This window comes from Diuraphis noxia, unplaced genomic scaffold (assembly GCF_037042655.1).
Source record: "Diuraphis noxia isolate RWA-SAM2 unplaced genomic scaffold, SU_Dnox_SAM2 contig0002, whole genome shotgun sequence".
Classification (NCBI taxonomy): Eukaryota; Metazoa; Arthropoda; class Insecta; order Hemiptera; family Aphididae; genus Diuraphis; species Diuraphis noxia.
Genome location: NW_028301712.1, coordinates 62400542 through 62417695, shown reverse-complemented (window position 1 = coordinate 62417695; position 17154 = coordinate 62400542). Strand labels below are relative to the sequence as shown.

Here is a 17154-nt window from a genome sequence, read left to right as displayed (position 1 = left end):
GACACTTACAGTTATATAAATAAATTTAATTTTTACTAACTGTCTTCGCACAGTCTTTCTTGACTGGCTGTAATGCGATTATAAGCCGATTCGGCAGTTTCAGTCAAGGTACGCCATAATAGGTCTTCACTACTCGACCTGGCACCAGACGATGATCTATGGGCGGCGGTACGAAGTTTTTCCAACAAGTCTCCGTGGTAGCCATCAAGTGATTTGATTTTCCGTTCCATGTCAGATATACTTACAGATCCCGGAGCTAGACCACAACTGCTTCCACGTCCACTCATGTGGAGATTTTCTATAATGAATAATTCAAATATAGCCCTCGGAGTTCAAAGAGTAAAGACCCCTTAAAAATTGTCCACACTGTCGAATATGATTCATGTGATGTGTTGAAAGTATAATGAAACTTTTAAATTTTAAGACAATATGGTCAAAATAGTTTTTTCTATGTGCTTAAAGTTGAATACACTAGGGTATAAGAATATGAGATGAACAGACAGAACTGTATTGGAAGTTATTGAAGGTTAAACAAATGAGTATTGGCGATACTCAAAAAATATTGGCAACAATATTATACAGACATAGGACGTTCAACAAGTTGAATTCATAACGGCAAAATCTCTGGGGGTGATAAAAAATATACAATCATAAGTAAGATAAAAATAAACTTACCTTGGACGTTCATATCGTCTTCGTCGTTAGGACACAGGCCTAATCTAGACAAGTTTTGTGACTTATGCTCCCTAAAAATTATATATAATACGTATACAATTTTTTAAAATACCTGAAAGAAATAAAAGAAAGAAACGTTTGTAAATATTTATGATACACTTACATGGAAATACCAGAAGTGCTTGGTGACATATGATTTGTCGAATGAAAGAGCATTTTATGGGATCCTGTTTCTGAGCGACTATAATAAAAATAAATTTAGAATACATTAATTTATTACAGTTTAAATGTGTACAAATTGATTCATACAATATAAAAAAATATACACAAGACCTCTAACTAATAATGTGTTGAGCAAAGTTTGAACTATTAATCTATTATGAACTCTTTATAAAAGGCTTAGAAATTTATTATAATAATTAGTTTATAGTACATTGTATAGTAGTTTCTTGGTTGGAGAGAGAGAGAGAGAGAGAGAGAGAGAGAGAGAGACACACACACACACACAAACACACACACACAACCTAATCTAATAACTAATAAGAAGCGAGTAATAACATTTAAGCTTTTAGACCAAAACCTAATATCAAAAGGGTGAACACACATGTTGTATTCGATACAGCTCTAAGCCCTCGACTGTATTACAATTATTATACCGTTCAAGATTAATACAATTTTGAAATCTACTGTTTACATAATATCAAAATAATTCTCCAGAGATACTTAACTACCAACTGCAGTAGATAGCATAACGAAGTAGCAATGTATAAATGTATAATATTATTTTAACATTATTCCACTGAAATATACTCTGCAAAGTTATAATATTATTATGTGACGTATATTTACTTGTATGGTGATTGGTTTCCGTATTTATTAATTCTGTTTATATTGACCATTGCCATTTCTTCGGCCGATTCTTCGGAAGGGGCGTCAAATCTGGACGGTTTCGATACAGGAGTTGTATTGATCGATTGCTTTTGTTTGTCCGCTGCTTGTTTTTCACTACTCCTCCTATGCGATATTTGTACGCAAAAACACGATTTAATCATTGAGTGTACTAATAGATGCTTGCATAATATTGAAAATTATACGTACCTACGTAAATAAAATACAAAACTACCAAAAAGCGCATTGGTACATGCATAAGTTGATCATACCATGCACAAATCGCACTACTGTGTGATGACTATAATATGAATAATATATGAAATAACTACATGATTGGTGCTACAATAAATATTTTTGTACATTTTGGGCATGTTTCGAGATTTTTGTATACCATCTAGATTTTTTTCAATCCTTTCTTTTGAAATAATTCATTAAAATATAAGCGATTATAGTTTCTACTTGAACATTTATGAAGTTTTTTCTATTTTTCACGAGAGAATTTTTTTTTTATTCTTTTTATTCGAATCAAAAAATAACATACTTAAGATATGATGGTGTCATAACTTGTTAAAGTTATATAATTATCAATAATGCGCAATAATTACCAACAATTAAAATGAATAGTTTCGAATTTTATGTTTTTATATTTTTTTATTTTCAATTATTTTATCTGATGATTTTTTTAAGATAAGCTTCTTAAGAAGATTTTAATAAGAGACTAGGGTTATTTAATAAAAAAAAAAACTCTCAGTTTGTGTAATACAAATTTCTGTGAATTTTTCTTGTGTCATGTACGTATTAATCAAAGGGTTAGTTATTTAAGTTTTGCATTAATGCACTCGAGTAGAATGTTTAACGTATTAAAAAAGGGTCAAATTTAAGCAAAAGTCGTTGAAAACATTAATCAAAATGTTGAATGTATAAACGAATTATAAATTTATCGAACTGGTATTAAAAATCATATTTCAAACTAAAATTTAAAAGAACAATCAACCAACTTTGGTAATAAACCATGTGGTTAATATTTTAAAACCGGGAGTTAAATGTATAGTTTATTTAAAACAATTTTATACTTTTATATGGCTCTCAGGATTTTTATAATAAATATGTTAGAACTAATTTTAAATTAAAATTAAATGATGACCATGAATGGTGGAAATATAATATCTATTCATTCTATTCTAATATAATTATGCACATAATTGATAATACTATGAACCGTCTTATGTGGAGGAATATGATATGTTGGATTCAAATTAAAATTTGAAAAATAACTGTTGGTCTCTTAAGTAAGTAGGTGATTTAACCTACATATTTTTTATTAAATATCCGTATTATTCTCGGAAGTAAAAAAAAAAACTGGTAATTGTCAAGCCTTAATTTTATTTTATCGGAATGGTGGCATTTATATATTATGCTTATACATATATTATAATCTTATATAACCAATTAAGGCTTTGATTTTACCCTAAGGCATACACCAGTTATACATACATATATATATATTATATATATATATGCATGTTGTCACGATTAAATACAAAATTAAAACACATGATAAATCTCACTAAACTACAATAACTAATAAGCACCATGATGTACAATACAAGTTCAGTATTTTTTACCTCGCCTGAACCGGTTTAAGTAAACTAAAACTGTTAGCATGCTCGATCGATACCAGTTATTTCAAGTTCGTACAATTTCATATATTTTTTTATACTTTATGTACATAATATGTTATTTGATCTAAGAGAATGTATACAAGGAATAGTTAAAATGTTCTGTTATCATTGAAAAAAAAAAAAATTAAAGAGTGCCATAATAATTATGTATAATATATATTATATAAGTATTATAGGTATGCTATGCATACTGTTTTATTTATGAAACTACAGGAGCAATATTGAGATGACCGGTTGTCAGGTGCTAAGAGAGACCAGTTTATGATGTATTTTTTGTTTATTTATCTATATGACGTGTAGGTAGTATTATAGACGTATAGTAGTCATCTATATACTAAAAAACGTATAATTCTGAGCTTTTTGACTAACCTGAAGCAAAAACAGGGGTTCTTTTTGTACACAACCACGTGGCGATAACACAAAGCAGAGCATGTGAAAATCAGAAACACCACTCCAACAGCAGTCATGAGTATCATGACCAAGACACCGGTGTTGGTGCTGTGAGCGTTTACTTTAAAACCGCAATGTAACGTTCCGTACAGGCGAGGTGAAGTTGAATTCCACAATGCACAAATTCAAACATAAAAAATAAACGTAAGCGTTGTATGATTTTGAGAATCCCCAAAAATTATCGTAGTTAAACGCAAAAAGTGAACGGGCTTTTTATTTTTTTTTTCATATTACCGATTACCAACAATTATGAATAAAATATCGTGTATACCTACATTCCTACAACTGTTTGCGTGAGTTTTAATGAATTTGTGGTTTTTAATAATTATTTTGTTTTGTATTTGGTTTAATAAAATTTTATATAAATCAATGTCTCGGAACAAGTACGATGCGTGCTCGTAAAACAAAATAAAAACAAATTCGCACACCTCAAACACAAACAAAACCAAATAATATTGTTTGTGTAAAAAAAATAAAAATAAAAATAAAAATGTTAATAAAACAAATAGAAAATAAAATAAAATTCAACAGTCCAAATTTTCAAGACTTTTGTGTTATTTTGATTTCGCTACCTGTAGCAAATAGCTAGTAAAGCAAAACTTATGAAGACGAATTTTACTGCGACTGATAATATCACGACCATTCCTAATGTGCTGATATGTTCCGAATGGGTGTCTGGAAATTATTTTTAATTTTCGGATTTAATATATTTTATGGTAATATGTATTTTAAATTATATATAAATTTAATATATTTTCTAAACATTATCTAAAGATAAAAATTTTTCTAATTATTACTGTCAAGGAATCGCACTTTTATATGATTTAGTAAGAATTTTTCAATTTCTAACCGAATTATTAAGTGTTTGGTTTGGTTTAAATACTTGTAATCGAAAACCAACAACCTAAGTTTGGTTTGATTTAACATTACTTCAAAATACTAATACTTTTCTACGTTATTTATATATATAAAAAATTAGATGTTTTCCCCAAATGTTATTAAATTTATTTTCATAGATAATCCCTGTCCATATTATGTAAAATAAGTAATCAATGAAAACACCGTGTGTTTTAGATTTATTAGGATTATTATTTATTTCTATTAGGATTTAAAAATATAATATAAAACGGGCGTGTCCTATATTCTTTGTTATTATTTCGAGAGTTTTACAAAAGCCCGACAACGGGAAAAATAAAAAATATAATCTTTTTATATATAGTACCATCTGTGTTCAATTTCCAATTTATATAGGTAGGATTACACGCAACTTTTTGAGTGATCCATTTACCTACGCGTCGAAACACATCATTATATATTATAAAACTAATACGTTCCTAGCTACACTCAGATTCTAAAATTACAGGTTATAACGTTAGAAAAATAAGTTTTTGAAGCGAATTTGATAATACAGAAAACAAATTTATGTCGTAAGAGTGAAAAAAGGGCTATTGTGAACTGTTGCAAAAAATATAATATAATATTGTAAACGTATTGTAATGTAATATAATATTGTATTGCATTTGAGTTCGATAAAACGTATCATTAATATCTCGTGATGTAAATAAACTCGCAACACTATAGTGTTCTAATTTCCAATCACTTGCTGATGTATTACATTATGTTAAATCAAACTGAATTTTCCATAATAATGTATTCTAATTTATATTAATTATTCCTCTTTCACATTCTCCCTTCGTTTAAACTGCTGCAGTTACGTTTCGCATCGATTTACTCGAGTCTTTACCCCGGGACATTCATTGCGCTACTCTAGACCGGAAATGGCCGACATTCATGGGATTAGCTAAAGTTTGTTTTCGAACCAAAGATGATCCCAAACGGTGAACGAGAGTTTGAGATGGGGCTGTGCTATATATATATATATATATATATAGGTAGATTAATGATGATTGGTTACGCTTACGATCGTATAAACTATAAAGCCAAACACCGGAGGAGCGTGATTGAATTCGGTCGTGTGTGCGCGTGCGCGTATAACATATTGTTGTTTGAGTGTAATTTGCTCAATAGATGAGAAAAGTCGCTAGGAGCTAACTAAGCTAAGTCGATATAAAAAGGTTTATGCAAATTAATTTGAAAAAGGGAAAAGAGAAATAGAAACTCAGAAGAAGTAAACGTAGTCGAATGTGGTAATGGTTTTTACGGTGATGACGATAATATGTAAAATAATATTGGGTTTGTCGGACAACCATCGCGGTAATGGATTTAATCATGAAATTCGATAGGTATCGCCAAAATCTGACCAGAATTTTAAACTGGCGAACCAAATGTGATAGAGTACCTCTAATAGAAAATAGTTTATAATTATTTATAAAATTTGAATACAGGTAAAAAAAGACTATATGCTGTAATATACCAATAAAATCGTACTTATTAAATTTAATAAATACGTATTATTATGTACCCATATGAATATTATACTATAAGTTTTACATTTAAGTTTTATTTTGTCAGAATAAATGTTATTTGTTGTGAAACCAACGAAATAATATAAATCGATAAACGTATTTATTAGTTCCATGTACATAATATTTTAATTTATATTATAGCGTGGTGTCCGTGGCATTATTATATTTAATAACAATATTATGAATTATGATTATTAATATTATAACACGGATTTGTAATGGATAATATTCCACTAAAGTAAAATGTTTAATAAATAATTAATTATAAGCGATAGTGACGATACAATAACGGGTTGAATTCCAAGAATACATTTTAAACGCTTGGCGTTTCAGTGATTTTAAAAAACTGTATTAACGATATATATATTTTAAATAACAGCACGTTTTAGTTGGATGGAAAAAATATAATCAACGAAAATCTAGTAAATCTTAAAAATGTGATTAAAAAAATAAACATGAAAATTCACTGCACGTTTCACTGACTTGAAATACTATATTATTATGATCGACGATATTTATTTTTGACTCTTGTTCCGAACATTATTTACCGTCGCGCGTCGACTATCGTTCGATAAAATATAATATTATGAACATTGAAACGGCACTGTTGGGCGATTTCAATATTTTATCGGTTTTCAGCACATGGCTGACCTTATTAAAATAAAATTTAAAAAAAAGCTATCCAGGTATAACTTTAACATTATGTATAAAGATCATATATAGATAAAGATATAAAGATATAATGATAGTGGATGGTTATGCAAACTGATGCGATTAAACTTTGATCAGTATTTTTCTTTAAGTGTAAACGTTTACATGCATAGAAGTGCGTGGAAATTGTTTAATTTCTTGTTTTTCTGATGCAACTCAAACACTTTATTAATATTGCCCTTATTTTTTGGTGTTTATATCATGTCCGATGCCCGCAAACTTTAGAATAATCAATAAATAACTGTTTTTCAAACTATAACTGCTTGTTATATGTAATAATAATTAATAATATGAGTGTAAAGGGGAGGGGGTCTAGAATATACTTAAGTATATCTATATAGTGTTTGATATAGATTAATAATACGACCACAATATTTAGGTAATTTATGTACCTTGGTTGTATAGTTTCCGTATAATTATAACATAATATTATATATGTTATGTTTGACAATGGGAAATTTCGAAGAGAGTTGTTTGGAAAACGTAAGACCCAAATGCAATAAAACTAGTACATCACATAATATATTATGCTAAACGATTATAAATAAATACCGACTACATTATGCAAACTATAATATTATAATTTATAATGTATATAATAGTTTTGTCCTCTCGTCTGGTTTGTCCACCTCCTTTCGGTAGTCTTCATACTGCAATGCACTTCACTGGCATTTCATTTAATATTTGTTCAGTCAAGTCCAGTGCAAACAGTGTTTGATGCAATGTGAAAACTATCATTTAATTTCAAGTGCTATTGGCTCATCGAAATTGTGTCAGAATAACAACGTTGTAGGGAAATGTAGACGAGCACATTTTATCGATGTATGCAAACTCGGTTAAGAGAGTTGGTGAAATAATAATAATAATAAATACTTTTTTACATAACTATTTCATGTCAATGCATTGCAATATAGTTTACTGATAATAGTATTTGATTCTTTAAGTAAGGATGACCACTCCCCTCACTTTCACACACCGTAGTGTGATATTTCTTTCTTAAAAGTTAATTTTTATTATCTCGAAGGGGATGTATTTACAAAATATTTTCGTCACAAAATAATAATTAGTTTTTTTAAACGTATTATATCTAATTAATTAGTTGGAAAAACTGTTATATTATGACATGAAATTATGCGAAAAAAATATTTTAATAAAGTAGATAATTTTTGAAGAAGGTAATGCGAGTGTCTGTTATACACGAACGGACCACTAAGTACGTATTATGTTATTATGATTCCGTCCGAAACTGTCCTGTCGAAATCTTATTCAAAGTCAATAATTGGAATATCCATTTGTTTTGGAATATGGATAAATGATATCGCACCGAATGGGTACTTTGCAGTCTTATCCCTGTAATGGTTTGATAAAATGCAATAAACAATAAGCAGTTTAACAGCTTGCTGGCTACGGTTGATTCAGTTTTGCACTTATAACCTAAATTACCTATAGCGTAAATACGACGTTTAGTAATTAACGAGACGAGGAATTAATAAACCTTAAATATAAAACTGTGTATATTATTTAATGTAAAAGTAAAATAACGGAGAAGTGTAGACTATATATTATTATTATAACAGAGAGCACATCGAATGACAAATTCACAAACGTCTGAAAACAAAATCCTCACGAGTTGGTGATTAACAAAACTTGACGTTTATGAAGACGCTCTACGCGAGTGCTATTAGGGCATGTGAACGGATACATCCAAAAAGCTCCCCATTTCTTTTTTCCAAGTACTTATACTTGTAAACCTTGTTAAGATATACTCAACACTACGATTGATTTTGACTCACCGTGCGTTATCGTATAAAATGAGATTAATTCTGCAGTTCGTAGTTGAACCAATCACTGTATTGTATACTTTTTACAAACACTAAGCTAATATATTATTATTATGAAATAGTTTTCTTCTGTATCAAATAATCACGTGATTGTGTCACGGAAATGTTGTAAAATTATCATATATTGACAATTATTAATAATGGTTATATCTTACAAGACTCAACCGTATACCTAGAACCTGTTTTATTAAATTCATAAATATACTGTGTAGGTACCTATAAGTAATAAAATCAGAACAAAATATTGTGAATCGGAATCAATGTTTTACTGTTATGAGTTACATAACACAGATTTCAACTTCTATGATATTAAATTTGTATTAAGTTATAAGACACAGTACCGTGAGTGTATTTTCCAATGAAAAATATTGCAGGTATACATCAAATAATAATGGTGTAGAAAAATAAAATATAATATAGAACGGAAATTCCAAATATTGGAATATCATCAATTAATAAGTGCAATACCTATATTAACTTATTAGGTATCACGATATTATAGGTACCTAGGTACTGTGCAATCGTCGTGGTTATGATTTTTCACACGGTTTATGGTGTAATCGTTTCCATTAGATAGGTACTATAATAATATTTTGCAATATGCAAACTGGCTATATTCGGATTAATAATGTGTTATGACGGTTTAATTATTAGTTCATTGTATCTTACCATATGGAGTTTCTTTCATGATCATTTTGCTTTCCAGATCGCTTTTAGCTTTTTTTACATCTTCCGGCGACAGTGTCACGTCCGCGGAGTTAGGGGAAGTAGGCGAAATTTCTAACTGGATAGAACAGTCATTTCCTGTCCAGCCATTATCACAGAAACACTGGTTTAAATTTGAGCAAATCTGTGGAAAACAGTGCACATTTTTAACGTAATATTATAATGTACTCTGCAGTGGGGCAACGTAAATTTCGTTAGTCAAGTGCACTTACCCCGTGTGCAGAGCACTCTAAATCATTATGATTACTGGGACATTTATTGTGAGTATCGATGTACGGTTTCATACTCGTGCATGTTTGATTGATACAAATCTGAAAAAATAACAGAAACAATTTAAATTGCGTTTCGCAACATGATTTGTAGGTTAGTAGGTAGGTATTAGATGTGTTTCCTTACTAGATTATCACCGCACGGAGTTCCGTCCTGAACTAAACTAAACATTTTGGAACCACTCGTTGACCTAAATTAACACATTTGATATCACATATAAAAAATAACTATTTATTATTATCGTTATACCTACTATGCGAATGATTTGAGTATACACTATCTGTTAGGGTTATATCGGTATGTAAGTATACAACTAGATATTATATAAGATATTCGAAAAATTGAGGAATAATTAAACTTTTTGTGGTTAATTAATTTAAATTTGTAAATGACACAGATAATATCCACAAGCTTATGATAATTTATGTGTGGTATATATTTTACAGCCCTATTTAATTCGAGAGCTTAAACAAACAGAAACAAAAATTTAAATGGTAATTATTATGATATTAATTTGAACTGTATAAAAAAAAAAGGAAAGTCTACGCCGCTTACGCACAATATGGTTGTCAAATAATTAGTGATTTTATTTTATATGTATTCATACCTCTACATAGAAAGTTAAGTTGGTATACGTTTTAAAATATTTTTAGTTATGACTTATTAGTAAATATATATTTAAAAAACTTTAGTAAAATATTGTTCAAACATAAACACTATAATAAATAGTTGATAAAACTCATTTAAAAATGTTAAATTTAAGGTTATACTGTTTTTTTTTTGTTGCTAAAACATAATTTTATTTATTTTTGGTTCGGTTATTCCTCTACCTTTTTCTTACTTTAATGTTTACATTATTTTTCTTGAATTGTAATGTATGTGAGTTTTTAGCTTTTAATAAAGTTTTAATTACCATCGCATAAATTATAAACTTTATAAACTCTTAAAGTAACTACTATTACTAACGACTAACCTACTATAAGTTACATACAACTTATATCACTACTATATTTTGAATAGTTTGTATGTAGTACACTAGGGACCTGTGTTACTATAACCTCTGATATTAGACAACAGTTTTATAAAGGATTCAAAATCGCATAAACACAAAAACGAAATAAATTATTTAAGAGCAATTATATATTTCAGCATGAACTTGGAAATATTTTTTAAATTTAAAAATGTTTTGTTTACGAAAAGTTGTCAAAGTTTTTTTTTGTCAGACTGTCATACGAAGTGACTTGTAGATAATTTCGATTTTATTTGGCTTTTGGGAAAACTTGAAGAGAACCAGATGGTAGTAGGGGCTTAAATGTCACGTAGGATTGTCTTTAACTTTCATCGAACTTATTGAGTTGTTTGTTGGTATTAAGTAAACACGACTTGTCGAATTTGAGTTCACTATATCATGTATGGTGTTATGCTGCAATAATATTACATATAACAATAATACCACTTACTTGCACTCATAATCCTTGGAATCTATGGAGATTACTGTTTTGGTGTGCCTCGACGCTGATGCGTTTTGAGGATATTTAGTACCTTTTTGACATTGCAGTGATCCGCAATACACGTTTCTTAGAGAAAAAAAAAGAGAAAAACTCATTTGAAGTTAAATAAGTTTTGTAACAATTTTTCTACATATAGTGGTACAATATACCATTATCATATAATTAATTTGTTCAAAAAGCTCACTTTTGATCGCATTTTAAATACGTGGTAGTACCAGCCTCTTCGACCATACCGCAATGTCCACTCATCGATCCCTTAGTGTTGAATTCGTCGTAGCACTGTCTGTCTGATGACACCCCGCCTAAACCGCAAACACGGGCATTGTTTGATAGTAATAATAATAATAATAATAATAATAAATGTATAGTCCGTTTCTGTTGGGCTGTCATGCAAACTCTAGCTATTATAATCATTCAATTCTTTGTAACAAAGCACAGTTGTTGGATATAAACATTATTGATGGGCTTAAATACTATACGAGTATATGATCGGTATTATTATTACGTTGTAATTATTGTTAAAAAATCGTATGGATTTTCTCCCATCGATTCAATCGGTTTATATAAAACAATGGACACCGGGGACGCTTATGGTCCCGGTGAAAATGCTTAGAGATAATATATACTATAGTTATTATTGCACATATCCAATGTTCTAGAATATGAAATGATGAAAGTAATTCGATTTTAAAACAAATATAATTTTTTGCAATTTAATGCACTTTTTCTAAATATTTTTAATTTACTTGAACGAAAATGTTTTCACATCTTTACTGCACTAAGCAACTATTTAAAAAGAGTTATATTACTATATTATGCAGAACAATATCACAAAGAAACAAAATAAACTAGAAAATTCAAAGTAATTTCCACTATAATTGAAATAACTGAAATATTGTATAATACATATATGAGTTTTATTTATTATATTTATATTTATATAATATATAATAATATTATAATAATTGATAAAATGTTTTATTATATATTTATATCTGAACTCGAAGACAATATAATATGTATTTTATATTGATATGATTTTTGGATTTTTGGATTTAAAATCAAAAATATTCAAAAAGCATAAGAGAAGACTTATGAACATTTATATGTATTTATTTATCTACCTAAAATGATGTGATCATTACATTTTTGAAAACGCATGTGTTTATTTTGTTATAAGTAGAAAAAACTTTTTTGATATTTATTATAAGCACTAACTTTATTAAAATTTACAAAAAAAGTTCGATTATGATATTTTATTGATTAATTTGTGAAGTCTTATGTTTTAAAAGTGAAATGGATCAATTTAAAATGTGAATAGAGTTTTAAGTATAGCAATAAAGAGTATTTTAAATCAGTGTAATATGTAATATGTTGTACGTAGTTATAAAAAAATAATTTACACTAAATTCATAAAAAAAAACCTTAAACTCTAACCTAACCTTATTTTAAACTGAAATAACGATTTTATTTTTGGTTGGATATATAGTTTTAGACCAGACAAAAAAATCAGTTTAGTTAAATACTTTTCCTTTTAGTTAATGAACTGTTGGTTAATTTAGTCAATCCGTTCTGCTTCATTAAGTTCATTAATCGATTTTTTATGATAAGAAATGATGATGTAAAGTGTTAAATTAATACTTTCAAATTTTTTATACATAAAATAAAATGTAGTCACACAGTACTAAATTGTATAAATATACGGGGCTTTGTATGTTTAAACAAAATAAATGATGTCCCAGCATATTTATTAGAAAAATAATCAAATACAGTTAAAAATTATAATATTTATCGTGAAAGTGATACGTCGACCTTTTATTAATCATCTTAATTAATAGTGTAATTTATACGTATTTTATTTTCAGATTAACTGGCAGGGTACGAAATTTGACTCCTGGCTTAAAACTTGTCAATTCAATATGACATTTTAAATATTGTAATATTGGTTTATTTATGATGCGAGATGGTTGGAATAAATAGTACGTTTTAAATTTAAATTTAAATTATCTACAAAAAATTAAGAGTTTTATAACATAATATCTTTTTATATATAGTTAACACTGAACACCAACTATATTCTAGCAAATCTCTATCACCCAATATCATGATTTCAAGTACATTTAAATCTGTTAAAAAAATGTTTAAAGACAATTTTTCAAATGGTTCGAATATCTTCTACCCTCCTCTCACCAACCTCAAAGAAAAAAATTAATCGAGGTCACGTCATAATATGATGCCCCGGAACGATGTGTTAGAGTATATTGTATATTAATATTACATTGTATTTAAACAATAATATCAAAATATTATACTTACCATAACCCCAAATCTGTTCACATTGGTCGTTGAGCGTGGGACATTCGCCCATGTAACAGAAGCCGTTTTCCGTACCACACGGGCTGGCATTCTTCTTGTACATATCTGCGGGACATTGACCACTGTCGCCAGTGCAGTGTTCGGGTAAGTCACACTCGTTGTTGGCCGCTCTGCACAGTGTACCCACCGCCAAAAACTGTCAACAGGCGCATATACGTACATTTTTGTCATAGAACTACAATACTATTTTATGGTATTATAGTATAGTTGTATCATTGACATAATTTGACAAAGAACCAGGAGATGAATTACTAAAAATATAGTTGTCAAATTTGAAACCGGCACAATACCTAATTGTTTGTTTTAAAACTCAATTTAGGAACAAAATATCGTATATTGGTATCAAATCATTAGATTACTCGAATAAGGGTACACAAGAGGTCGTTAAATTAAAAAGGTAGGTACTGCAACTCGTAAAATAATAATTATATAATAACAATCCAGTAAACTTAATTATAATTCATAAAATAAGATTATAGCTGGGTAATTTTTGTAAACCAGAGAATGTGATGAAATTTACAATACGTCAATAAATTAAACGACAGGTAAAATATGATAAAATATGAGAAATAACATTTTTTTTTTATTTAGTAAATTTAAATGTTGACTTGTATTAAGTCGTTGTTTTTTATTTTTGAAGATTTGAAGATTGCTTCTGTTAGCATATCAAGGGGAGCAAAATGTTATATTTTCCTACATATTTCTAAACTCGACGACGTAAAATATGTTGAACGTTTTTATTTTTTAAGCACAATCGAGATTCAACCTACCCTTCGAGCTTATGTTATTATTACATAATATTACAGACAATAATAATTTACCTTGCAATTATTACAACAAGTTCCGGATGCCGAGCATTCGGCTTCTTTTATCAATTTGCACGTGATCGGATCACAACATGGATCATTTTTTTGGCAATTGTCGAACCCGCCACAATCGCATTCTTCATTGTCTTCCACTATGTTGTTACCACATTTTTGTTGTGAATTTGTGACCTACGATAAAGAGCATATAATATTATATAATATACTATAGGTACCCAAGTGACCCATTTAAATATTATGAAAAACGAAATATCCATCTTCAAATCTACTATTATAAAAAGCTTAAATGATTTTCTTCGGTATGTCCGATACATAACTATAGATACTCGATTTTACCTCATTCGGTTTATTGAGCAAGCACATATTTCGAGTTTCCCGAAATTCGTCTATGTAATCGTTGAGGCTGCAATCGCTAAATTTGTATGGCTGAATATTCTCCATGCCCACGATCGATTGTTGCATGATACAACCATGCCAATCACGACAGTAACATTCTTCTCCTGAAAAAGTGTATTTTAAGTTTAATGAAGCAATTAAAATTGTTTAATATTTGAGTACCTACATCATTTTAAGTACATTTAATTCATCTACACCTTCGATTTTAGAGTATATTACACCTGATACCATAAACATGCGGCTATATACTATTTTTTTTTTTTATGGTTAGGGCTTCGACAACTGAGGTCATTAGCCTGGGGAACTGTAGGGTAAGGGTACTGTAAGGTTTTAACTCGTGGGTTTTTTTGGCAGAATTTTGAATGGGCACCCGTGGGTTTCTGCCATGCCCGGTTGGGGGCCGGCGGCCTCTCTCTCCAGACATCGCGAAATGCCCAAAGAGCGATGCCGCCCGTGACCGAGATTCGAACCGGCGACTGCGTGCGTCGCAAACGACGCCTTAGTCCGTTCGGCCACTCCACCCCCAATATATACTATTTATATTAGACAAATGACATATTTTGTATTGGTAAATAAAAATATAAATTAATTAGTCAAATTTTGTAGCGTTTTTATAAATATTATTAGTAGTATACATAAGTATAATTTTTTCGTATTTTTCGTATATAATGGTTTCGTCACACAATGATTTGTAATTTATTAAAAGTAATAACATTTAATAGATACGTTATATATGTGTTTTAATTTTTAACAACTTCAAAAATAATTAATGATTAGTTATGTAGGTACCTGGTACTTATATTAAATATGTATTGTATAAAATATATTACGTGGATGTATCAACCTTCAATGGTGTTAAAAAAGAAGGCAAAAAGTGGTTATGTCATCAACTTCCTTTGTAAGGTTCTTCATTGAGTGTTTACGAAGTTAATTATGAAAAAATTTAAAAAAACATTGGCTATTTATCACGTCTTGAATATGTCTCAAGAGTAAAAAAAGAACTAAAAAAAAAGGTTGGTTACTGTTATTGTAAACACTGTATATTAAACAACCAAATTCTCGTGTATTTTTTTTTTTTAAATATTGATTAAAATTAATTTAAGTTAAATACATTTCATGATAATACCTGTTTAATGTAATAAATAAGATGAACAGATCATTTTATAAATACGTATGTGAACGTAATTTTAAATTTAATTTGATACGGTGTTGGTTTCTTTAAGATAAAATAATCGCACGTGCAGTGAGAGATTAGAATTATCAGCTGTGAATTATACATATTGTATACAAGTCACCCTGATGAGATGTAATTATTTTGTTTGATCATGTTTATTTATCTACCATAAGAAGTTTACCACAACTTAACGCTGTTTTTATTACACAGTCTTAAGATTAAACCCACATATTTATTATGTTTATATCAATTTCATCTCGAAATTTTCTCTAACTTAGTGAATATTTAATATTATTATTTAATCACATTCTTAAACGAGTATTAAGCGTCGTCCTTGGGTGGATTTCAGTTAATTATACAAGAAAATATAATAAAGTAACAGTACATATACATAAATGCAGTGATATAAACGTGACCATCATTACGAACAGCTATCTAATATTAGTAGTTTTTTAATTACCACTGCAGTGACTTCGCCTCGAGACTGTGATTTAATTTCAGAGACTTTTTTTTTTTTCTATAATTAATTAAAAACCTTGAACTCCACAGCCATCGGAGTATATAGAGACTAGTATGTATTATATATATATATATGGGTCGTTTTCTGACCTAACCACCGCCGTTAAGTATCGTGTGCTCGTTAAGTGTAATCATCGTACTTATTAGTATTATTACACGGTTGGCCCAAAATCAGAGGATGAGGTCGTTTCAGAAATCCTATAAACCCACTTGAGGCCACTACTGCTATTATATACAGGCTTCCCCTACGACTCTGCGAGGGGATTTATCACACCAGACTTGACGATGTGTTTTAACTTTTAAGCACATCATAAGTAAGTCGGTTCACATTGTACACATTACTTACTTTTGTCATCGTGGCCCATTCCCACGTTATGCCCGATCATGTGTGCCATCGAACCAGCTATGATGTGCGGTTCGTAGGCGTTCACATCCACACTGATGCCCACGGACTTTGCGGTGCACACGGTCCCATGGATAGCCATCCCCGTCTCGCCACCCACAAAATATTCTCCACTGGAAATTAGTAAAAAAGGATTTTGTCACTCAAACAATAAAAGATTAAACGCAATAATAATATATTATATTACAGCCTAACGGCGTCAGAACGAAACGTTGCAATTGATATTCATCAAGACACGACGTGGCTGAATACCAAATCAAATCGAATCAACTGCACTCA

At 29.5% G+C, this 17154-nt stretch overlaps 1 protein-coding gene across 6 annotated transcripts in view; it reads right to left on the bottom strand.

Annotated features, from left to right (window-relative positions):
- Positions 1–17154, bottom strand: part of mmd (disintegrin and metalloproteinase domain-containing protein mind-meld) — a 258307-nt gene that overhangs the window by 14289 nt on the left and 226864 nt on the right. For 5 of the 6 annotated variants that reach the window (XM_089218714.1, XM_089218708.1, XM_089218710.1 and 2 more), the window contains 14 exons: positions 16819–16988; positions 14720–14883; positions 14381–14554; positions 13500–13695; positions 11368–11485; positions 11133–11249; positions 9799–9862; positions 9615–9713; positions 9346–9526; positions 3618–3759; positions 1525–1689; positions 839–916; positions 676–746; positions 41–298 (listed from right to left, as the gene is read on the bottom strand). In XM_089218714.1, coding sequence (XP_089074840.1) covers positions 41–298; positions 676–746; positions 839–916; positions 1525–1689; positions 3618–3759; positions 9346–9526; positions 9615–9713; positions 9799–9862; positions 11133–11249; positions 11368–11485; positions 13500–13695; positions 14381–14554; positions 14720–14883; positions 16819–16988 — 1997 coding nt within the window. Of the gene's footprint in view, positions 1–40; positions 299–675; positions 747–838; positions 917–1524; positions 1690–3617; positions 3760–4270; positions 4374–9345; positions 9527–9614; positions 9714–9798; positions 9863–11132; positions 11250–11367; positions 11486–13499; positions 13696–14380; positions 14555–14719; positions 14884–16818; positions 16989–17154 lie in introns of all 6 variants that reach the window. The other variant, XM_089218712.1, reaches the window with a different exon arrangement.